This window comes from Seriola dumerili, unplaced genomic scaffold (assembly GCF_002260705.1).
Source record: "Seriola dumerili isolate Sdu_G_001 unplaced genomic scaffold, Sdu_1.0 BDQW01000273.1, whole genome shotgun sequence".
NCBI classification, from domain to species: Eukaryota; Metazoa; Chordata; class Actinopteri; order Carangiformes; family Carangidae; genus Seriola; species Seriola dumerili.
The window spans coordinates 1148041-1170280 of NW_019174528.1; the positions used below are offsets into that span (position 1 = coordinate 1148041).

The window sequence follows — 22240 nt, forward strand, 5'->3', positions numbered from 1 at the left end:
CATCATCCCTGACAGGTGAACTGCTGAAAAATGGTATGTAGCCTGTAAAACGGGAAGCATTGCATTGTGGGATATTATTAGCACATAGCACGAAACGTGTTACAAAGTATCAAGGTGAGACTGGTCTGTGGTTCGGGGTCAGTCCACCTCGGGCCGGGCTGTAATGCGCGGGTCCCGCCTGTAGGTGGAGCCTGGAGCCCTGGAGCCTCAGAGGGGAGGAGGCTCCCGGGCTTTGTTGTTACAGCAGAGGCTCACCCTCGGTCAGCGTTTTCTCCTCACCGGCTCACGTTTCTTCTGTCCAGGTTTCACCGGAGCACGGTCCGGACCTCAGAGCTCAGCCCGGGAAAACAAGAGGAGAAGCAGCCGAGAGGACGCGCGGCGGGAAAGCAGCAACACGTAAGACCGTAAGCTTTTAACCGTCTGACTTTTTCTGTGCGAGCTGGAGGAGTGTTGGTGGACGGCTCGGTTCAGTTTGACGGCGTCCTGTTGCACAAAGGAGGGCGAGCAGAACCCACGACCCCAGACCCAGACCCGGACCCGGACCCGGGACCACCGAGGAGGTCCGAGGGTCCGAGGAGCCGGACTTCACAGCCACCACGTGTCTCATCAGGCGGACTGTTACCTGCCCCTGACCTGCAACCTGATGTTACCTCCACACACACACACACACACACACACACACACACACACACACACACACACACACACACACACACACACACACAGATGATTCAAACATGTCTGTGTAACAGTGGCTGCAGGTCCCTCCGTTAAACTGAGAACATTTATTAAAAAGTGCTGCACAATAACAATAAAGAATGAAACTAGAACTAAACTAGAGTCACCTCCTCGTGGTCGTATCCCTCCTCCACTCAGACTAGTTCCAGGTCACATCCCTGTCTATCCAGAGCCAGAGAAAATTTTGTCATAATTGCTGTGTAAAAGTCTTGAGTTATGGCTTTCTGAGGTCACCATGACCTTTGACCTTTGACCACCAAAGTCTAATCAGTTCATCCTTGAGTCCAAATGGACATTTGTGCAAAATTTGAAGGGATTCCCTCGAAGAGTTCTGGAGATATTGTGTTCACAAGGCCAAAAATCATGTTTCCTGAAGTCACTGTGACTTTGACCTTTGACCTTTAGCCACCAAAATCTAATCAGGTTGTTCTTGAGTTCAAGTGAACGTTTGCACCAAATTTGGAGAGGTTCCTTCAAGTCGTTACTGAGATATTACATTCACAAGGCCAAAACTGTTTTTGTGAGGTCACCACGCCCCTTGACCTTTGACCCCCAAAATCTAATCAGTTCATCCTTGAGTCCAAGTGAATGTTTGTGACAAATTTGAAGAAGTTCCGTCAAGGCGTTACTGAGATATCGTGTCCACGAGACGGACGGACGGACAACATGAAAACAACATGGCGTGGAGGCATAAAAACCATGGCAGCAACCAAAGGTAACACTTAATGACACTGTGTGTGTGTGTGTGTGTGTGTGTGTGTGTGTGTGTCTCAGATCCAGTGATGGTCTGCTGTAGGAACCAGAATATGTGGCTGCAGCTACAATCACCGACCGTCCCACCACGTCTCTGACACTCTGATGATCACCAGACTCCATCGTTCCTGTTGCCATGGAGAACCGCGGCCTGCTGTCCTTCACCGTGGCCTTTGTGGGTCTCCTGTGCCCGTGTCTGACGAGACTGACTCCCAGAGTCTCCTTCCCTTCGGGTGAGTACAGACTGAGGCAGTGAAAGATGAGGAGAAGAAGACCACGACCCTGGGGATGGGGTCTGATGCATGTTGACTCGTTAAGGACTAAGAGGGGTATCTGGGCGGAGCTCCAGGTGGGTGGAGCCTGAAATAAGATGGTTAAGATCAGTTTGGTGAATGTTTGGTTTCTCTTATAGAAACATCTGGAAACTAATTTAGCGACTCTGATAAACTTTCCCTTGAGGAGACGCACCGATGTTTGTCAGTGACGTGACCGTGCACTCTGTGTTAGACCTGATATTCTCCAGGAGGTCACTAAAGTGCGACGTCCTTAAATTGCAAAAACGGCGCCAAAATTCCAGATTAAATTCAAAATGGCTTCCAGTTGGGTTTAGGATATGGGTGCAAGAGGCTTTTTTGTAAGTCTTGGCGTGTATTATGTGCTGACTGATTTTCGTACATGTAGGTTAAAGTGCGGGGATAGGAACGGCCTGATTAAGCAGCTCGCATCTCTTTAACTGTGTGTGGTGACTGAGTGACACCTGATGCCAGTGTTAACTGCTGTGAAACCGCAGGGAGTCCCGGGAGACATCTCACCCGCTTCAGTAGCCACGACGTCAGCAACACCACCACTCTGCTTCTCAGCGAGGGTGGAGACATGCTGTACGTCGGCGCCCGGGATGCTGTGTTAGCCCTGGACGTTAGCCGCGAGGACGCCATCATCCTGAGGAACAAGGTGAGCAAGCGACTGTGACTCCTCCTGCAGAGCTGAGGTCACTCTCGACATCTCTGCAGGTTCAAGGCGAAATAGAACAAGATAAACTATCGTATGAAAGTCTTGTACCTGTTTACCTGAGAAGGTGGGAACACTGTGATGTCGTGAAGTGGTGATGTCATGAAGTGGTGATGTGATGTAGTTTTGGCTTTAACCATCGGCTCTCTGATGAAGGTGTGATGTCATGTGATGACTGTGACTCTCTCCCTCAGCTGGACTGGAGCCCTTCAGACAGAGATGTCGAACAATGCTCCATGAAAGGAAAGAAAATGGTAAAGTATCTGATGCACCTGTGCAGACACAGTGAAGTGAACCACTTCCTGTTTCCTCTGGACGCTGTGTCAGTGGGCGGTGTCTCTGTGTGGTTGTTGTAGGCCGACTGTCCCAACTTCATCCGTGTGCTGCAGTTCCTGAACTCCTCCCACATCTACGCCTGTGGAACCTTCGCCTTCAGTCCTCGCTGCACCTACGTCGTGAGTCTGTTGCACAAACATCTGAACCGACTGGTTTGTTCACGGTGACGCTCACGGTTAGATTTGATTTCTCCGTTCATCTTTATTCAGACCTCTTTCCTCTTTTCTGTCCAGAACTCGGAGACATTAACGATGAGCATGAAGCCTGATGAGGGCAGAGGTCGCTGCCCCTACGACCCTTACCAGCGCAACACCGCCATCATCGTGGGTAAGCCAATCACACTGCAGCCGCTGGAGTAGATGTTGTCTGAGGCCGTGAAGAAGAACTGGGCTGATGAGGATTTATAGCTGAATCCAAACATACAGCGAACTAGAACCAGCTCCTCGTGGTCGTACCCCTCCGCCACTCAGACTAGTTCCACGTCACATCCCTGTTTATCCAGAGTCAGAGAGAATATGAAGCATGCGTGTGAAGTTTTATTATAGTTGCTGTGAAGTCTTGAGTAATGGCAAAAAAGTGTTTTGAGGTCACACTGACCTTTGACCTTTAGCCACTAAATTCTAATCAGTTCATCCTTGAGTCTAGATGAACGTTTGTGCCCTACGGAGATATTGCATTGACAAGGCCAAAACTGTGTTTTGTGAGGTCACCACGCCCGTGACCTTTGACCTTTGGCCCCCAAAATCTAATCAGTTCATCCTTGAGTCCTGGTGAATGTTTGTGCCAGATTTACTGAGATATCGTGTCTATGAGAATGGGATGAGAATTTGAGCCAGTCAGTCCACCGGGTCAGAACATAATCAAAGGCTAATTTAAGATATCGATAAAACAGCAGATACGCTGTCGCCCCGTCCTCTGTTGGACACTCCCTCAACCTTTCCACCAGCCTGAGACAACGATTGGCCTGAAGTCACATGACCATAGGCCCAGCCCATCTCTGTAGACGTCCTCTGTCCCGTCACGGTCCAGAGTCCCGCTCCTGTAACCTTGTAGTTTTCATGTAAGACCCCAGTGATTGTTCATGTAGGAGGGATCCGGTCTGTTCCTGTGTTCCTCAGACGGAGAGCTTTACACCGGGACGGTGGCAGACTACAGGGGGAACCGGCCCGTCATCTCTCGCCACCTCAGTGAGGGACGGCGTGTGGACCTGAAGCTGGATGACACGCTGGGATGGCTGGAGGGTGAGTGCGACATGGACGTCACGGAAAACAATAACAAAAGTCGCCGTTGGGTGACGTCATGCAATAGCGGGGGATCATGGGAGTTGTTGTGTTCAGCACTGTTACTGTAAGCTCCTCCCGGTTTGGATTCCTTCAGTGTGAGTGGGTCAGGAAATCAAACAGACCCGCTGATTCTAACCGTTAAAAACACTGAATGAAGCAGTTTCACATTTAAAGACAGTGTTTCAGTGTTTGACTGGCTGACTGACTGTTTGACTGACTGGTTTGAGAGTTGATGGAAACATTTGTGATGATGTAGGAATTCAACAACCTGTAGAACGTAGATCTGGTTGTTTTCAGACGTTTTAATGTGAAAAGCTCCAGATTTTAACTTTAAAGAGCGACACGTCTTTAATGTGATGAACTTTGAAATCCTCCGCTGAGCTCAGATGACAGGAAACACTGATGAGCTCGAACACGTCCTCTCAACACTCCCGCTGCAGATCCGACCTTCATCAGCTCCAGTTTCGTCCCCGATGAGGAGAAGATCTACTTCTTCTTCAGCGAGGTCGGCCGAGAGTACGACTTCATCGACAAGTTCGTCGTCTCTCGTGTTTCTCAGATCTGCATGGTAAGAGTCAAACTCTTCTTCTGTTATTTCTACACAGGCACACGGGGAGGAACGTACACGACACACTGCACCACATCCATTCGCATCAACATATCTCTTAATATTCATTCATTGCTACTCCTGTAGGCACATAGTTACTCTCATATTAATATGTTTGAGTCAGACGTTTAAGATTAGAGAGGATAAACACTCACTATCCACTTTATTAGGTACACCTGTGCAGTCATACAGTTACTGTGTCATAAGTAAAGCATCATTTATATGGGGATAAAGTAAAGGGAAGGTGTGTGTGTGCTGATCAAATTTATTGTGCCATGATTAACGTGCATTAAAGGATTTTTCAGGTTTGTTGCAGCTTTTCTTGAAAATTGCAATGAAAGTTGCAATATTTGGTTAAACTAGCGGGAAACTATGATGATTGGTCACATTTGTGGAAATTTTGTGAAAATTTCGCGGAAAAGTTGCACAAAATTCCCATGGCTTGATTGAATTTGCGCTAATTTTTTGCAATCACGACTTTCTGGAGGGATGGATTAAAGGATTGTCTAAAGGAAGTTTTTCAAGTCCACCTTAAATCTGTCTGCGGATCATAAGAACAGTGAGTTCACCTGCAGGTTACTCAGTGTCTTATCCTCCTGTGTCAGAGTGACGTCGGGGGCCAGCGGACTCTGCAGCGACGCTGGACCACGTTTGCCAAAGCTCAGCTGTTGTGCCAGGCCGACAGCGAGCTGCCCTACAACGTGATCCAGGACGTAGACACCCTCCCACCAGCAGAGGGAGCTCCTGCAGACGACACTCTGTTCTACGGCATCTTCACCTCTCAGTGGTGAGACTGCAGCCGTTTCTCAATACAGAGCTCGTTACTCGTTGTCATAGCAACAGAACCAGACACAGTGAGAAATGACTGTCAGAACAAAACAGTGCTCAGGTTTGTCACTGTGTGAAAAGCACTTGTTGTGAATCAGCAGGACAGTGTCAGACATGTAAGAGACACCTGGACACAGAACACCTGTTTTTATCTGCCATCCTTATAGATCTGCAGGATCAGAAGCATCATGTGGACTCGTTAACGTCTGTCTGTCTGTCTGTCTGTCTGTCTGTCTGTCTGTCTGTCTGTCTGTCTGTCTGTCTGTCTGTCATTAAACCAGGTCGGTGAACTCCGGACGCTCGGCCGTGTGCTCGTTCCGCCTGAGTGACATCAAATCAGTTTTCTCTGGAAACTACAAAGTCCTGAACCGGGACACGTTACAGTGGAGCACACGGGTTCAGGAGAAGGTCGCAAATCCAGGAGAGGTAAGTCATGTGATGCTGCCTTTAACTCTGACAAGCTCCAGAGTTTCAGTGTTGAATGGAGTAACCATAGAAACTGCCTCTTCTCCACGGTTGTGTGAGGGGGCTGCAGCATGAGCAGGATGTTAGTTCTCCTTCACTCTCTTCATGATGATAGATGAGGAGACTGACGCCGTCTGAGAACATGTATGTGCTGTTTGTCACGTATGTGCTGTTTGTCACGTTACCACTGTTTGATCTGACGTAGTGCGGTCTGCACAACGCCTCAGACAACGCCCTGCGCTTCGTCAAAGAGAACTTCCTGGCAGACGACAGCGTGCGGCCGGAGGGGAGGAGTCTGACCATGGTGTCAGCTGAGCGCTACAGTCACCTGACGGTCCAGAGAGTCCAGGCTGCCAACAACAGAGACTACACCGTCCTGTTCCTGCTGACAGGTGACCGACTGACTGACTGACTGACTGACTGACTGACTGACTGATTATCACACATAGTGTATCAGAGATTTGTCAAGCAATAGAGTCTTTGGAACTTCCTTTCAGAACTTTTCAGAATAAAAGCTCACAATAGCTTTAAATAAAACGTTGCTGCAATAAATAAACAGATTTTCTCGTGCTTTTATTTTATAGGCAAAATTGCTAAAACTGTTGCTGCTCAGTCGGAGATCTACTTTTATATATTAAAAAAATCATATCAAATAAAAGATATTACTGTTGATGGGCCGGGTTCGGCCCGCGGGCCGCCGGTTGCCGACCACTGATATATTTAGATCAGTGAGGTTGAAGAGGTAAAACATTAGATATATTGTGTGTGAGACTCTGACTGAGGAACCCGCCTGCTGCTCCTGTCAGCTGTGTTAACATGAACCGTACGGACTTTGTTTCAGAGTCTGGTTACCTACACAAAGCGGTGCTGCTGCAGACCGGGGCCCACATCGTCGAGGAGGTCCAGGTGTTTGAGCAGCCGCAGCCCGTCAAGAGCCTGAAGCTGTCCGTACCCAAGGTAAACGCTGAGACGACATGTAGTGTCAGATGCAGCTTTGTAGGTCCGTCCATCCGTTTCCTGTTGAGGGCGGAGCTGTGCTGGATCAAGACACTCATCCACCCACTGACTTGTCTTGTTTTACACCGGTGCCTCCCTCCATCTGTTCCGCTGCAGGGTGTGATCTATGTCGGCACATCGGAGGGCGTGGTCAGGGTCCCCATAGCGAACTGTTCCTTTTACTGGACCTGTGCTCAGTGTGTTCTGGCCCGAGACCCCTTCTGTGGTTGGGACGCTGCCGGCAGAGCCTGCGTGAAGACCCCCAACACTCAGAGCAGTCTGTGAGTACTGAGGGATTTATGTTGACAGGGTGGAAGTGATGGTGATTAGAGACGGACTGATCTGACTGTAGCTTTGAATGTGCGGCAGGTGAGTCAAAACCATCAATACTGATACACACTGATAGATCCTGCTGATAGACACTAAGTCTTCAGTAAGTCTTTAGTTAACCCTGACCAGCCAGGAACTGTGAGAACGTCACTGTTCCCTGAAGTAGTTTAGTTCAGTCTCTGACCTCAATGAACTGAAACCGGCCAAGCTCCATGTGCGGTTGGAGACACGGGACCAGGTCGGTAACTGTGAGATCGTCACTGAGTACTGCTGGTTGGAGACACGGGACCGGGCCGACCTGCCGCAGACAGCAGTAAAGAAACAGGAAACTGTGAGAAGACGATGGTCTGTGACAGCTGTATCAGGTGACTGTGGTCTTCCCTCCTCAGAGCTCAGGACGTGGACAGAGGGAACGTGGAGGAGGCGTGCTACAGCGTGACGCTGACACACAGAGCCCGGTTTGGACCCAACAGTCTGCCTGCAGGTAAGTGTCCCTGAACGCAGCTGCTGCGCTTTGAGGCTGGTCACATACTCCACATACACGACGTGAGCGTGACGTTTTCTGACGACGATCCGTTGACACGTTGTTTTAAAGGATTAAGACTCAGATGTGAAACAAGCATCTCAGTGGAGAGAGGCGTTGTTCTGTTCCCCATGACCCCAAGCCTGCTCCTGACTGGCTACATCAGGTGTTGGCACACCTGAACTCACCTGACGAAGCGGGGCTCGGGTCCTCAGGAGCGGGACTGAGAAAACCCTGCGTCACCGTTCACTACTTTTATCAACCTGGTACTTTAACGGTTCTGTTTGTAGTTTTGTAGGAGATTAAAAAGAAATTAAGAACAGAATTAACGTCATTATTTTCTCATATGCACTTGATTAACTGTGCAGAGAGAGAGAGAGAGAGAGAGAGAGAGATCTAGGATTAGGAACAGTGAAAATGCATCATTCATAGACAAAAGTCCACAGAAATTAAATGTTTTATGTTGCAATGATAAACAGGAAATCTATTTTCTTAATTTCTCAACCGCTGAGAGCAGAACCGATGACGTCAGAGTTTATCGATACTCTGCTTTTTAAAGAAGGAACCCCCCGGGTCCCGTTCAGTACCGGATACGGCACAGTGTCCGGTACTGAACATGTCAGATGAGAGTCACAGTGTGGAGTGTGTAATGAGCCAGTGAAGAGCATTAGTGTCTTTAGTGTCTCTAACACATAGACAGGTGTAGATCGCTGCTGATACCTGATGACGCTCTGCAGAGGGGAGGGGGGGGGGGTCCAGGTGTATTCAGGTTTTGGTGAGGTGTAATCTGTATGTCAGCCTCTTGTCCTGCAGGTGAGCTGGTGTCAGTGTCTCTGAATGAAGTGGTGCGGCTGCAGTGTCCCGCGGCGTCCCGGCTGTCCCGGCAGCTGTGGGAGCGTCCCAACAGCCGGCTGTCCTCAGACCTGTACCTGCACCTGGGAGACGGGAGTCTGAGCTTCGTGGCCACCCCCGCCACCCTGGGCCACTACCTGTGCCTGTCCACTGAGAACGGCTACCAGCAGCCTATGGCCATCTACCACGTCAAACAGAAGAGCAGCCCCGTGGCTCAAACCACGACCAGCAACACCCGGCCTCAGACACGCCCCGTCCCCACCACCCAGGCTGAGGCCAGGCCCGGACCCGGGCCGCACACCTCTGTGGGGCCGAAAAGAAAAGACACGAGACGAGGAGAGACCGAGCCCACGCTGTCCAGCAGGGACCCTCAGGTCATCACCAGACAGCTGGACAGGAACTTCACCCTGTGGACACTGGAGTCCAGACCGAAAGACGCGGCCCCTCGGGACGGGGAGCCGCTGCAGTCGGCCCCGGGGCCCAGCTATCTGAAGGAGCTGGTGGTGGTGTCGGTTCTGCTGGTGCTGTGCCTCAGTTTACTGATCACCATCCTCCTGTACGTGGTCAGACAGCGCTGCCGCCGCCAGACGGTCCCGCAGGCAGGAACGCCAACCCGAGACTCTGACAGAAGGACCCCTGTGGAGCAGGAGGCCCCCAGGGGGAACCAGTTTCTGAGTAAACGCAACGGACAAAGTCCACACGGCGGACAGGCCAGTGGCTTCGGCCGCAACGGGGCCCTCACAGGCTCCAATGGGCATTTACCCAACACCCCCATCTGAACGGTCCCACACATTCAACTGTGACAGATGAGAGCGGAGGTGAGAGGGGGGGGCCCCCAGGTACCAGAGTCATCATGGAGACTGTCAGTCAGCCCAGAGGTTCTGTTGGACTCCTGTGATCCTGACCGGCCACATTTGGATCTAATAGGCTGAGAGACGGTGTTCTGCGGTTCTGAGGCCGGAACACGAGCTGATCCGGTTCACCTGGTTCTGTCAGTGTTTTTATAGAATAGTCAGTGTTTTGATGCCACAGTTCCACACCTGTTGTTACGGGGTCATTTTTCAAGAGTTCATCCTGAGCAGAGCTGTCGGGTTGTAGATGTGTCTCCTCGCTCTTTAGCGGCGTGAGAATATATATTCTGCCAAACACACGTTGGAGGGAAGTTGTCCCCGACAGGAAGCCGGGCGCGTCACATTTGCCTTATTTCACGTCTCCTGGGGGCCCAGACATGGATCTGGTCCACCACGATGAAGGAAGTCTCAGTTCCCTCATTTCCTGTCGGAGCAGCGAGGAGGCGGCCGGGCGATGCAACACTCCACTCTTCACTGAAGTCTTCATCCAATCGTCAGCCTCTTCGTTAGTCAGTTAGTGACGCTGCAGCTGATTGGATCTGATGCTGAGAAACTGAACAGATTGAACCCGGGTTTACCATCAGCACCAGGTTTAGATTTTCTTTGTGTTTCTGTCTTTATCACGTGCGTCACTGTGAGGCCGAACGTCCTGAACTAAAGAACTCATCATGTTTTCTACCAGATCCTCTGATCAGAACCTGGATCCTCACACTAACACTTCACCAATAGAACATAGACTGACTGACTGACTGACTGACTGTGTGACTGACTGTGTGACTGACTGACTGACTCACTGACTGACTGTGTGACTGACTGTGTGACTGACTGACTGACTGACTGTGTGACTGACTGACTGACTGACTGTGTGACTGACTGTGTGACTGACTGACTGTCATCAAAGTTACAACAGTCAGTCAGTCAGTCAGTCACTGACTGATAAAACTAGCTGCTCGTCTCACTGTGTTTGAGAGACGTCTCACCTTCAGTCCGTCACGTCTAAGGTCGACAGAGCTGCTCACTGTTAGAACGTAGAAGTTAGAACGTCACTTTGAGAACATCACTATTAAAATGTCACTGTTAGAACGTCACTGTTAGAACATCTGTTACGTTAACTGAGAACATGTGAGGACAGATGTTTGACTGATGCTCTGTGAGTAAAGATGTTGTTAATATTTGTCGTCTTCTTCGATGTGTATTTTTTAACGACGTCACTCTGATGATGAAACTAAGCTGATTTTCCTCTTTGAAGCGATAACAGATCAGCCATGATTTAATGAGACAGAAACCTGGTGTGGTCCTTTGAAGGTGTGTTGATCCTCTGATAGATAAATCAGATGTTAGGTCCAGGTGTCTGGAGCTGATGTCACGAAGCCCCGCCTCCTGCCGGGCCAGGGTTGAAGACAGTGACTGTGGGATTGAAGGCAGGTCTCTGTTGGACTGAGGGTTTCCTCTCAGCTCTGTGTCACATGGTGTTTGACTCCTCTTTAAAAAATCGGTTCAGCTGAAACAGCTGCAGCTCATGTCGAGACACTTAAAGAGACAGTCCAACATTTGGGAAATTAGCTTGTTGCTGATTCAGGTTGTGGGTCGATGTGTCCAGAACTCTGTCTGTGTCTTACAACAAACAGACTTCAGACGGACTCTGAATTCATCTGTTGCACAAATCAGTTTAGTTCTGGACTATTTTAAACCAGACTGTGGCTAAATGAATTCTGGGTAAATTAAGCCCGAGGAACAGCCCCGTTTACCCTCAGCAGAACGTGTTTGTCTTTAGGAAGAAATCTACAGTTACAAAGACGTTTTATTGAAACAATAAAAAGACAAAACGGATTTTAAATAAAAACCTTGCTGCTCTCTCTTTAACGATGTCGGCAAACTCCAAATTATGATCCATGTTTTCCTGTTTTTTGTTGTTGGGTGCCGCTGGTCAGGTGTCATTGATTGTTACCATGGTAACATTGGTCTTAGGCCTGAGTTAGCCTCAGGGTAAGGTTTCTAATGTTTTTGGCTTAAAAGGCGTCGGTCTTTATTTTTGTGAAATGGTCAGACTTGCATCAGACTGGACCGACATCTCGGACCAGTCTGACATGAAACTGGCCCCTGTTCACACCAGACAAACCAGCAGGAGGCTGCTGTGGATGTGAAGAGGAAAACAAACATCCTGAGTGTTTGGTAGCTGGACTCAGGGTGTACGAGCCGCACTGATCTTAGAAAACTGTGTGTCCTCTCAGAAAGCAGCCAAAGAAATAAAACTACAACTTTCACATGTAAGAGACACGAAACTGGGACTTTATCTTCTCACCGGTCTGTCGTTACGACACGAGGATTTCCTCCCGATGTCGAGCCGGTCCTTTAAAATGTGTGATGATGTAGTTCTCTCCGTCCATCCAGCTGTTTCTGTCACCACATGTTCGCTGAGGAAACCTAACATGTCTCCATTGTAATAATTCACAGTTAAACTTTACTGAGGCAGAAGAAGAGGAACTGTCGGTCCCACAAGAATATGAAGTCATCAGTGACACAGGATCAGGTCCTGGTTGGAGTAAAGACCTCCACCATGATCTAATCTTTATTTGTATGATACTTTTCATTCAGGTCAGTGCAGTTCAAAGAGCTTCACAGACTGATGAGCTAAAAAGAAAAGGACAAATCAAGTGACAATAAAAAGTTTAAAAAAGAAGAAAAACAATTGTAATAGAACTTATAAAATAAAACAAACTACAATAATTAAAGAATAGGTAAAATAGAATAAAATACAATTTAGAACATAATCATAATAAAGTAAGTAAATAAATAAAGTGACAAATAGCTAAAATATTTATTGAAAAGCCAGGCTGAAGAGGTCTGTTGAGTTAGGGGTTAAGGTTAAAAATGTCAACACTTCCTGCTGCTCTCAGGTTGTCATGGAGACGGTTCCATCGGCTCGGAGCATTAAAGCTGAACGCCTCCTCGCCCGAGGTTCTGGTCCTGCACTTTGGGACAACAGACTTGTGTCATGAGACCTGAGAGGCCGAACTGGTTCGTAAGCTGTGAGCGTGAAACAAGTCACAGAGTTTTAAAATCAATATGGAAACTGATCGGTAATCAATTATCAGAGTCTGGATCTGAGTTCCACAACATGACGCTGAGCACAGCTGTCACAACAGAGGAGCTGCTGACTGCTGGGTCAGCACACAGAGCTCAGTAAGAGGGTTCTGGCTGAAAAGATAGGCCTATTGTTATTATGACACCCCCTCCCTCCCCCTCCCCCCTCCCCCACCTGTAAGGAATCAAAAACAGACTGGAGAGGGGGGGTGGGGCACTGCATGTCCATCAAATCCAAAACCAGGAACCAGGCCAGTCCCTGTGGCCTGCTGAGACCATGTGACCTCAGTGTGGGGCAGTGTGCAGACTGCAGGTGCAGCTCCTCCTACAGGTACAAACACAGCGATCAGCACCTCCACTATCCTGAAACACTGCGCAGCAGCTCAGAGGCTCCTCTCCTCTCTGAGTCAGGCTGACGCAGCCGGAGAGGAGCTGCTTGTCTTCTGGCGCCATCTTGTGTTCCTGAACTGTAACACGTCAGCTCACTGACACGTTATTTTCATGAAGATTATAACAGGAATATTTCTGGTAACAGGTTAGAGTGATGTCGCAGTCTGGGTCAGGGTTCAGTGTAACTCAATAAGTTCACTTTCCTTTGACGTGTTCATATGTGACGTATATTACAGACACACTACATGTGTATCTAGTGCTGGTAAATGTAAAAACACATTTCTTGAAAACTTGTGACTATTTATTCTCAGATTTCTCCCTCAGCACCAGCAGACGCATGTTCTTCTGCGCTGAGAGGAGGAAAACTTCTGACTGTAATGACTGTGAGGGTAAAGGTGTCAGGACAGTGACATGTCAGAGATCCTGTTTATCATTTTATTTCTAACATTAGGCAGAAAGCAGGAATAAAATAGATGCATATAATGAGACCTGCCTGTAGTGTTGCATCATCCTGACTGGTAGTGAGGCAGGTCGGCAGAACAACTGCATGTTATGACTAAAGTGTGAAAGTTTCAGCAGATAATCTTCACACCCTGAGGTTTGTGTTTATCTGACCTCTGGTGACCTTGAGAGGTCAATGACCTCAGCATTGCATTTCTACCCCATTCCTCCATTATATATATATGATCGTGTTTATCTTTGACCAAATTGCATAAAGATCTTTATTTGCTGCTCTGGTCGTGTAACATCATTTTGCTTAGAGCACCAGTTGCTGCAGACCCATGTCTGTCCGTCCTGACGGAGGGACGTGTCCTCTGCTGTCCAGGGTCAAAGGACAGAGACGGCTGTAAAACCCCCAGAGACAGAAAATAAAAATAAAATCAAACTGTCATGTTGTCTCCACCATCACCAGTAGGGGGCATCATAGAGGACAAATTCTAAAAGTCTCCCTTTAATATAGTTTATTTAAGTGACATCATCTGTTCATGTGAAGGAGAAGGATTAAACTGGTGTCTTTAAGTCATTAATGATCAAAGACACATGAACAGTTTGGATCAAAGTGACGTGTTAAAATCTGTGATTAGGACATAAAGACACATTATGTCCAGCCTTGTCCCCTCCGTCCTCCCTGGGACAGACCACAGTCCTCTCTTGTATGAAGCATCACTGTGTGTTAAGACTTTCTGTGGAGGTACAGTGTTATGTAACGGGAGCTCAGCCTGCAGCAGCCTGCAGTCATGCCTGTGCGCTGCATCACATCACTCAGCTCTCTGTGCTAAACTCTGCTCCAGAAAGTCGCAGCATCAGTTTGCTGCAGTGAGAGCGGCTCCTGAACACACCCTGCTGCAGCCTGCAGAGCGGACACACACACACACACACACACACACTGAAGGCACGATCAGCTGAGCGGGACAGAGAAGACACGGAGAGACAAAGCTGCACCGCCGCCGAGGTAAGATCACCTGCATGTTGTCCCGCAGCACAGACCGGGACAGGTGGGCTGGGACAGGACACTTAAAACAGCGAAGCGTCAGTTCATCTGGGGTGGGGGTTCTTACACTGTCACTGTTTGTCCATCAAAGCCGCGTGGGACATTTCATACTGACTTCTTATGTGGTGTCAACTCCTGGGGCTGAGCCAGGCCCCACTGCGGGTCTCTGCTGCAGAGGACTGAATGCTCCTCTCCATGTCTCTGCACTGAGCTCATTGGGCTCGTGGCTGCTGTCATCACATGTCGGATGTAATGTCTTTAGTTGAATATTTGACTGTTGAACAGCCCATGATGAAAATGAGAGGGGAGGCAGTTCTGTGCTGTAGCAGCCTCCTGTAGCAGCTGAAGTCCTTGGCTCAAGGTTGTTTCTGAACCGGATCCTGCAGCTGTGGCCCGGACAGAGGAGAGAGAACACATCAGGACAACTGGACAGATGCTAACTTAGCTAACACTGTGTTCAGAGCATTGGCTTCAATTTAAATGTGGATACAAGCAGCTAAATTGGTATGTTTATACCTCTGGGGCCATTAATTTGAAGAATCCGATTAGCCACTTGAAATTTCTAAATTTCTAAATCATTTTCCAAGATGGCCGCCATTTCAGTCATATGAAACACGTATTTTACCCACGGGGCAACGATTTTGTAATTTTGACTTTAAGGACGTCAAAGTCGCAACTCTTTAATTTTTTTAATTGCTTTATTTTTTTTTACTATTTTTTAATGATGTGAAAAAAATAGGCACAAAACAGTGTAATTGTTATTGTTATATTCATTTATTATGAATGATGAACCAAAAGTTCTGTACTTTATTCAACTCTTAAGTCAGCATTAGTAGCCAACATTAGCACGCTAGCTAGATATGCTAACTCGCTAGCGCGCTGGGCTAGCCGGCGAGCAAGCTAACAAGTTAACAAACAAACCCAGTGAACTGTCAACTGAATTACACCTTTTGACATTTGAAAGGTAAATCCTTAAATCACTTTACCTTAAAACTTGGACTTCAGTTACCTCTATTTGCGCTTTAGCTGATATAAGCTAACTAGTTTGCTCGTAGTGTGATGGTAGACTTATTACAAAAAAATGGCATTTCCTTGCCAAAAATGTCGGCCATCTTGGAATTGGCAGACATCTTGAATTTTCCTAACGTGTTTTATGGAAAGAGTAATACCCAAGGTGGATTTGTGTTTGTTTAGTGTTTTCATGCTCATTTGAAAGATTTCCCTGAAATCTGCAGTTATCCGCTGCAGTGACGGGGCAGCAGCCATCTTGTTTGTGTCTGTTAATCACAAAGTTGTGTGACTTGTGAAACATTAAGAATGTGAAGTTACACACATTTATGACTGGGGTAAACTGTAAACTGTTTCCCTGAGCTGTCAGCTGCGTCTCACAGTCTTCTTCAGTGAGGGTTATTCACTTTTACCCATGATTATTTATGGATATTCACAACATCTCATTAAAATGCATTGATGTGTTATTTTGTCCGTGTGTGTTTATTTGTTCTTGTTCTTGTGTGTTCACTCAGTCCTGTCCAGACGTTGCCCTCTTGAAACTGTTGTTTCTCCATCTGCAGCAGGATGGCTCATGATGATAAAGACCCCATGCCTGTGGAGAGGGGGACCCTCTCCCCGGGCCAACTGCAGTCCCACCTCAAGATGGAGCCCAAGACTCTGGGGGTAAACACACCACATAGCATGTACCTGTGTCCCTCACATATAGATGAAGGTTTCTGATTGAAAGGGATACACGTCCTAACGCTCTGTTTACCATATCTGGAGTGTATCTGTAGAAGCAGATGTGCTGATCACCTCTCCTCCACCCCCATCACAGGCAATCCAGATTGTTATTGGGGCTTTGATCCTTTGTCTGAGCGCCTCTGTGCTGCAGATCCACGAGGTCCACTTCACGGGGGACGTGGCCCTCTTCCTGATCGTCGTCATACAGGTCAGTCGGTTTTGATGGATCCTGATTCAGGCGCGTCTCAGCGTCTCTTTGTACCTTCAGACAGAACTGATGGACCTGAATTTCCTCCACATGCTGTGTCTAACTGAGCTGTGCTGTGACCCACCAGGTGACCCTGTCTGGTTCGGTGCTGGTCCACAGTGGGAGGAGACCTACTCTGTTCTGGGTGAGTCTCGCTTCTACAGAGCTAACCAGACAGAGAGACAGACAGGCAGACTGAGAGACAGACAGACAGACAGACAGACAGGCAGACTGAGAGACAGAGACAGACAGAGAAAGAGACAGAGAGACAGACAGGTGTGTGTGTGTGTCTCTGTTGGACTGTGTGTTGACATGACTGTACGTCCTCGCTGCTGTTGTCCATCGCAGGTGAAATGCGTCCTCGTGCTGCACCTCATCAGCGCTGCGTTCGCCACCGCCGCCCTGGGTCTGATGTCCAAACACCTCCCGTACCGCCAGGACTCGTACCACTGTGAACACTGCCGCAGGCTGGAGCTGCACGCCGTGGTACGGTGTTTAAACCCCACACAGAGAGGCCAGAGCGCCGCCGCACTCAGTCCGTCACATTGACACGTAGCAGCTGGTCCTGGAGCTGCTCATGTTTACACCTGAAACACGTCACTCACTTCAGCCTGCAACAGTCACTGTAACTGAATCTGAGCTAAACTACATCACAAAACACGTTCAGTTCAGCGATCAGGATCCACACGTAGGAGTCTTGCCTGGTGCAAGACTGAAACAATGTTGGCAGGACAGAAAATCTTGTTTTAATCAAACTAGAAACAAGTTTAAACTTTTTATTCACATGTTCAAACCAAAGTGTTTGATGGTCACCATGATGAGTTGACAGCTTCTGGATATTCAGCCTATTAGAAGTTTATATTAACACAGTTTGCAGTGAGGATGGGGGATCTTCAATGTGGCTCTTTGCCTGGGCCCCAGAGCAAAGGATCCCCACTGTAAACAGCCTGTCTGTGCTGGTGAACGGCTCCCAGGCCTCTACTTCATTTGCACATTCAGACATGAAGGAATCAGACATTTAATGCAATCAATCAATCATTCAATCATTCAATCAATCAATCAATCAATCAATTTCTGAAAGATAATTATCTCAGAATTCTGAAAAAAGTTTTCTTTTTAAATCCTTAAAAAAAGAAAACATTAAAAAAAATAATTTTATTTTTATTTTTTTAAGAAAACTGTTCTCTAAAAAAAATTCAGTTTTTCTGAATTAACGAGATAATTATCTCAGAATTCTGAGATAATTAATTAATCAAGTTAATTGAGAAAAACAGAGCAGAATTGTTTTTTCTGTAGTGAATGCCTCGTGCTTCTGAAGAATATGATGTTTTATGAATATGGCCCCAGGTTTCAACATGTTGATGATGTCATAATCACTGGACTTTTCTGTACAGAGGCTTTTTGATCACAGCTGCAGCTCTACAGAGAATTTAAAACTCTCAGTGGTTAATGACGGAGCTGTTGATACATTCTTGACCCACATTATGAATCTGCACAAACTGATTTAAACAATCTTTAATCTGTGATTGGATCCACACATGGAGGTGTTGTTGGTGCAGCAGAGGAGGCAGGTGATGGAGCGTCACTGATGTATGACTGTGCGTTTACAATCACATGAATTCATAGTCGACACTACATGTTGTGAAAGAACAGACTCCATGTTTCTCTGTCTTTACTGTCCACTGCAGCAACATTGTTTCAGGAAATGCACCGGGCTGATCGAGCAAAAGTGTAAAGTAAGTGACAGACTACTGTTCAACTCATACTTTGGTCAGATCCTGTTGTTGTTATGTCCTGTACGCTGCATGTAGAAGACAGACGTGTCCTGAGACTTTCACATTTCTGGAATTTGTGTGTGTCACAGTCTGAAACGCACTTCCTTGTTTTCTGACCGAACTCTGTGTGTTCCTGGGTCTCTCTGCTCAGCTGTTGATTGACGGGATCCTGGGGACCCTGGTGATCTTCATGGTGCTGGAGCTGTTGATCTGTATCACTGCCATGCTGTTCGGACTCAGTGTCCTCGCTGCTGGTGGAAGCCAGGTGAGAAACCAGGTGATATTTGACCTGTAGGGGGCAGAAAGCTCCAGGACACAGTGGTGAACGGGGTAGGTCAGCTGAGGTCAATTCAATAAATTAAAAGTTAAAAATCTTATCAGGGACATTTGAGTTGATTTAACCCAGATAAATTATAGTTTCTACAGTCCAGACTGAGCATCATTTAGTTTGTTTTACTACTGGAAACACATGAATTTAAAGCTCCTCCAGTGTAAAGGTCTGTGTCCATGTGTAGTGTGATTATAGATCAGCTCTAGCTTCTATATTAATACTGTGAAAGTATCAAAGCCTCAGTCCACAGAGAAATGCACACAGCCTGTATTCAGAAACTGAGCCTTAAAACCAGCCGTCAGGACTTCTGGAACTTTGTGATGTCACAACAAAGCAGTCACCAAGCCCCGCCCACCTGGACCCACCATCCAAACCTTGCAGGATTTGGTTTCTCTGAGTGTTTTTACCTGAAATCTGCTATATTTTTATTGGATCACTCAGAAAACAGTCAGCCAATCAGAAGAGAGGCTCATATATCATAAATCTTCTAATGGATCAACTCTTCAAGTAAAACTATGATAAATTATGGATCTTTTAATAAAGATCATAGTGTTGATGATTCACACATGTATTACATTATATTCATGTCACTGTGTGTGTCCTGCAGACTCCCAGCCAGAGGCCTGTCTATCCACAGAGTCGGCCCCCACCTGTTCCAGCTGCTGTGCCGGCTGCTCCAGCTGCAGCTGAGCCAACTCAGGTAGCTGTTCCCTCCATGATTATACCACAGTGAATGGTACCACTTTACAATAACATAAAGGATTTATGAATGTTTTTTTTTTTTTGTTGTTGTTTAGTTTTTTTATTTTTATTTATTTTTTTATTTAATAAACTTACAAAACATAATATTACACAACACAACGTGATGTTAGAGAACTGCACCCGCTGCTTCATCACGTTTGTTAAGTTACTAACAATTTATAACTGGTCATTTATTAATGAGTCACCAGTTATAAATAATAGTAACTCATTAATAAATGGTGATGTGTTTCACACTTTACTGTAAGGCTCTTTTTTTACCACTTATAACTCATTAGTAAGATTAATAAGTAATAAGCAACTTGATCTTGCCAAATAGTGAGCTGCATCAATGTATGAAAACTGGGTTATAGCTTGTTTATAATTGTTTATTCATGATTTATAAAGTGTTAACAACCAAATTAATAACCTATTGTAAACTATTTATTTATCCTTTATAAGGGTAGTGTTATTGTAAAGTGGTGCCCAGTGAATAGAGAGGGGGGGGTGGTGATTGGTCTGACCACACCCTGGTCTTCTCTGTCGGCAGGTGGCTGTGGTGGTGACTGAACCAGACTCAGAGCAGATGGAGGACATCTCCACCCCACCCACTGAACCCCAGGTGGAGCCGATCGAGGCGGTGACCACGGAGCCCTGAACTCAGCACGCACTGCTCCCTGTGGTGTCATGTCATGTCAGACGCAGCGCGGACACGGGCGGAGTTATCTCCCGTTCACCTCGATGAGTCATGTGACTTGGGTGACGACACAGATTCAACAGGTTGTCGTTGTCCTGTCCTCTCTCTTCTGGCATGACATGAACACAGCATCAGTGTTAGCTCGGCTGGACCCACAGCACACTGTGTCGTGGTTCTGACTTGGATCAGTGTTATTAGTAATGTTGATTTATTCTACAGATACTAAGATAACAGAGAAATAATAACAGAGACAGCGAGGGGAAACAAAGAGTGTGTAGCAGCTACTCACTTCACCAACAGCGTGTGCACACTTTGTGTTAATTAGACTGAAGGTAGATTTAATATGTAACCCGGTACAGGTCTGCCTTTCTTAAAACATATTTGACTTGAAATAAGATGTTGTTGTTGCTCCGTTAGAAAACTTCTTGTTGAGTTTGTCTTAATGTCACTTCACAGTTCACTGATGACAGAGTTTTACTGTCCATCCACTGTTGGCTCTAATGTCTCAGACCTGTTTTCTTCTATAAAACACAATGACGTGGATTTGTTTACCACCTGTTCTGGAGACAGAGGTAATTATTGTATTATTACAATATTAATATTCGCTATGGAAAAGTCAGTAAGAGCTGACCTTTGAATAACAGGCCCATAATCACTCATATTATCCTCAAATATTAAATGAAAATGAATTTATTATGATGATATATACTATTAAATTACTTATTATGAGCCTGCCCCCTTCCAGCTATAATCATTTAACACCTGCTTAGTTATTTCTCAGAAATGTGCTGGACGTTGAAAACATACCAGAGCAGTTAGAGAGATGACTGTAGTGCTTGTAGTTTGTCATAGCTGTAAGAAAAACACTGTTACTCCTGATGTCAGTATTTCAGGCCACAGTTACTTTGTCTCTTTGTTTTCCTGCACTGGCTTGTTAGTGTTTGTGGAAACCACAGGATGGCATGATGAAAATGAATGTATGAACATTTTAATCAGTGTAAATAAAGTTCCTGCTGCACTAATGAAAAAGAACAATAGTTGTGTTTTTCTTGTATACACACAGTAATTTCCTGAGGTGATCATTATTTCCAACACAGCGGCGTTACAGGACGTGTGTTTCTATAAACCAGGTGAGGGATTCATCTGAATGAATCCCTCACCTGGTGTGCACAATGATCTAAGAACTTAGATTTAGTATCTCCCCATTATTGTTGGGTTCTTAGTTTCCTGTTTCCCCAAAGGTTTTACTATTTTTTACGCACTCACAGACCCTTTCCTTAGCTGGGAGCATCTAAAAACGTACATGATATGACACACTGACAATGAGGCTATATAGATACACAGTTACCATCAATACAGTATACAATGAACATCAGACTACATATATAATTTCTCAACAGAAACATCTACATCTAAAATCAATGCATTTTTCTCCCACAAAGTTTAACCAACTGATCGTTTCGTCTCGTGCACATGCGCCCAGTTCCACAATGAATGACATTTATGAAACAGAACCAGGCGGATGCACATGTTTATAAGTCAGCTGAAACGTAACTGTGTGTAACTCTGACCCCTGATGTCTGGAACAGAGTCCTGTTTCCAGAGGAGAGATCATGTGAAATTGTGGTGGATCTGCAGCCTTCAGCTCCTGACAGCAGGAGGCAGCAAAGAACAGCAGTCTGACAGAGTGGAGACACAAACCTGCAGGTCAATGACCAGAGGGACTCTGAGTATTATGGGATACACTCTAACAAAATGATTGAGTGTTTTTAAAGTGAAAATTAAGAAATCATTCATTCATATAGTGCTAAACAAGGGCATGAGTTTGGTCTCAACATTGGTCGGGACGCAACAACCTCTACTAACACATAAAATCTCAATGTACATTCAGGAATGCCCATACACAAATATATGTATGTATGTGTTGAATTTCCATGTATGAAATATATGTACATATGAAGTACAATCATATGTATTTAAGGTTTATCCTTTATATGTAAAAATGAAATATGAAACCTGTTAGTTAGTTAGTTAGTTAGTTAGTTAGTTAGATGTTTTAATGTCTTACTATACTATGACGTTTTATGCTTTACTAAACTAAAACATTTTTTGACATTTTTATGTCTTACTATATTATCACGTTTTTATGCCTTTTGACAATTTTTGACAAAACAAAGAGATT

At 46.2% G+C, this 22240-nt stretch overlaps 2 protein-coding genes across 3 annotated transcripts; both read left to right on the top strand.

Moving 5' to 3' along the window:
• The first annotated feature begins 1536 nt into the window (after window positions 1–1536).
• On the top strand, window positions 1537–10376 carry LOC111230577 (semaphorin-4A-like). The gene is made up of 14 exons (XM_022757358.1): window positions 1537–1724; window positions 2282–2442; window positions 2694–2753; window positions 2856–2954; window positions 3069–3162; window positions 3954–4076; window positions 4559–4686; window positions 5331–5512; window positions 5835–5979; window positions 6224–6410; window positions 6860–6975; window positions 7132–7295; window positions 7734–7828; window positions 8666–10376. The coding sequence occupies exons 1-14, from the start codon at window positions 1628–1630 to the stop codon at window positions 9496–9498; spliced, it is 2484 nt and encodes an 827-aa protein (XP_022613079.1). The 5' UTR covers window positions 1537–1627; the 3' UTR covers window positions 9499–10376.
• A 3998-nt stretch (window positions 10377–14374) lies between these two features.
• LOC111230584 lies at window positions 14375–21065 on the top strand. 2 transcript variants are annotated; one of them, XM_022757367.1, is made up of 9 exons: window positions 14375–14497; window positions 16108–16210; window positions 16365–16478; window positions 16606–16662; window positions 16866–17003; window positions 18206–18253; window positions 18444–18557; window positions 19231–19323; window positions 19912–21065. In XM_022757367.1, the coding sequence occupies exons 2-9, from the start codon at window positions 16112–16114 to the stop codon at window positions 20017–20019; spliced, it is 771 nt and encodes a 256-aa protein (XP_022613088.1). In that variant the 5' UTR covers window positions 14375–14497; window positions 16108–16111; the 3' UTR covers window positions 20020–21065. The 2 variants fall into 2 exon arrangements, with proteins under 2 accessions (XP_022613088.1, XP_022613089.1); XM_022757368.1 differs by lacking the exon at window positions 18206–18253.
• Window positions 21066–22240: the final 1175 nt, after the last annotated feature.

Bases quoted from the DNA above. Each gene is read 5' to 3' on its own strand.
- LOC111230584 (XM_022757367.1), top strand. From the start codon at position 16,112: ATGGCTCATGATGATAAAGACCCCATGCCTGTGGAGAGGGGGACCCTC. The intron at 17,004-18,205 runs GTACGGTGTTTA...TGTCCACTGCAG, and splicing joins GGCTGGAGCTGCACGCCGTG to CAACATTGTTTCAGGAAATG. The intron at 18,254-18,443 runs GTAAGTGACAGA...CTCTCTGCTCAG, and splicing joins TGATCGAGCAAAAGTGTAAA to CTGTTGATTGACGGGATCCT.
- LOC111230577 (XM_022757358.1), top strand. From the start codon at position 1,628: ATGGAGAACCGCGGCCTGCTGTCCTTCACCGTGGCCTTTGTGGGTCTC. The intron at 1,725-2,281 runs GTGAGTACAGAC...GTGAAACCGCAG, and splicing joins CAGAGTCTCCTTCCCTTCGG to GGAGTCCCGGGAGACATCTC. The intron at 7,296-7,733 runs GTGAGTACTGAG...TTCCCTCCTCAG, and splicing joins CCCAACACTCAGAGCAGTCT to AGCTCAGGACGTGGACAGAG.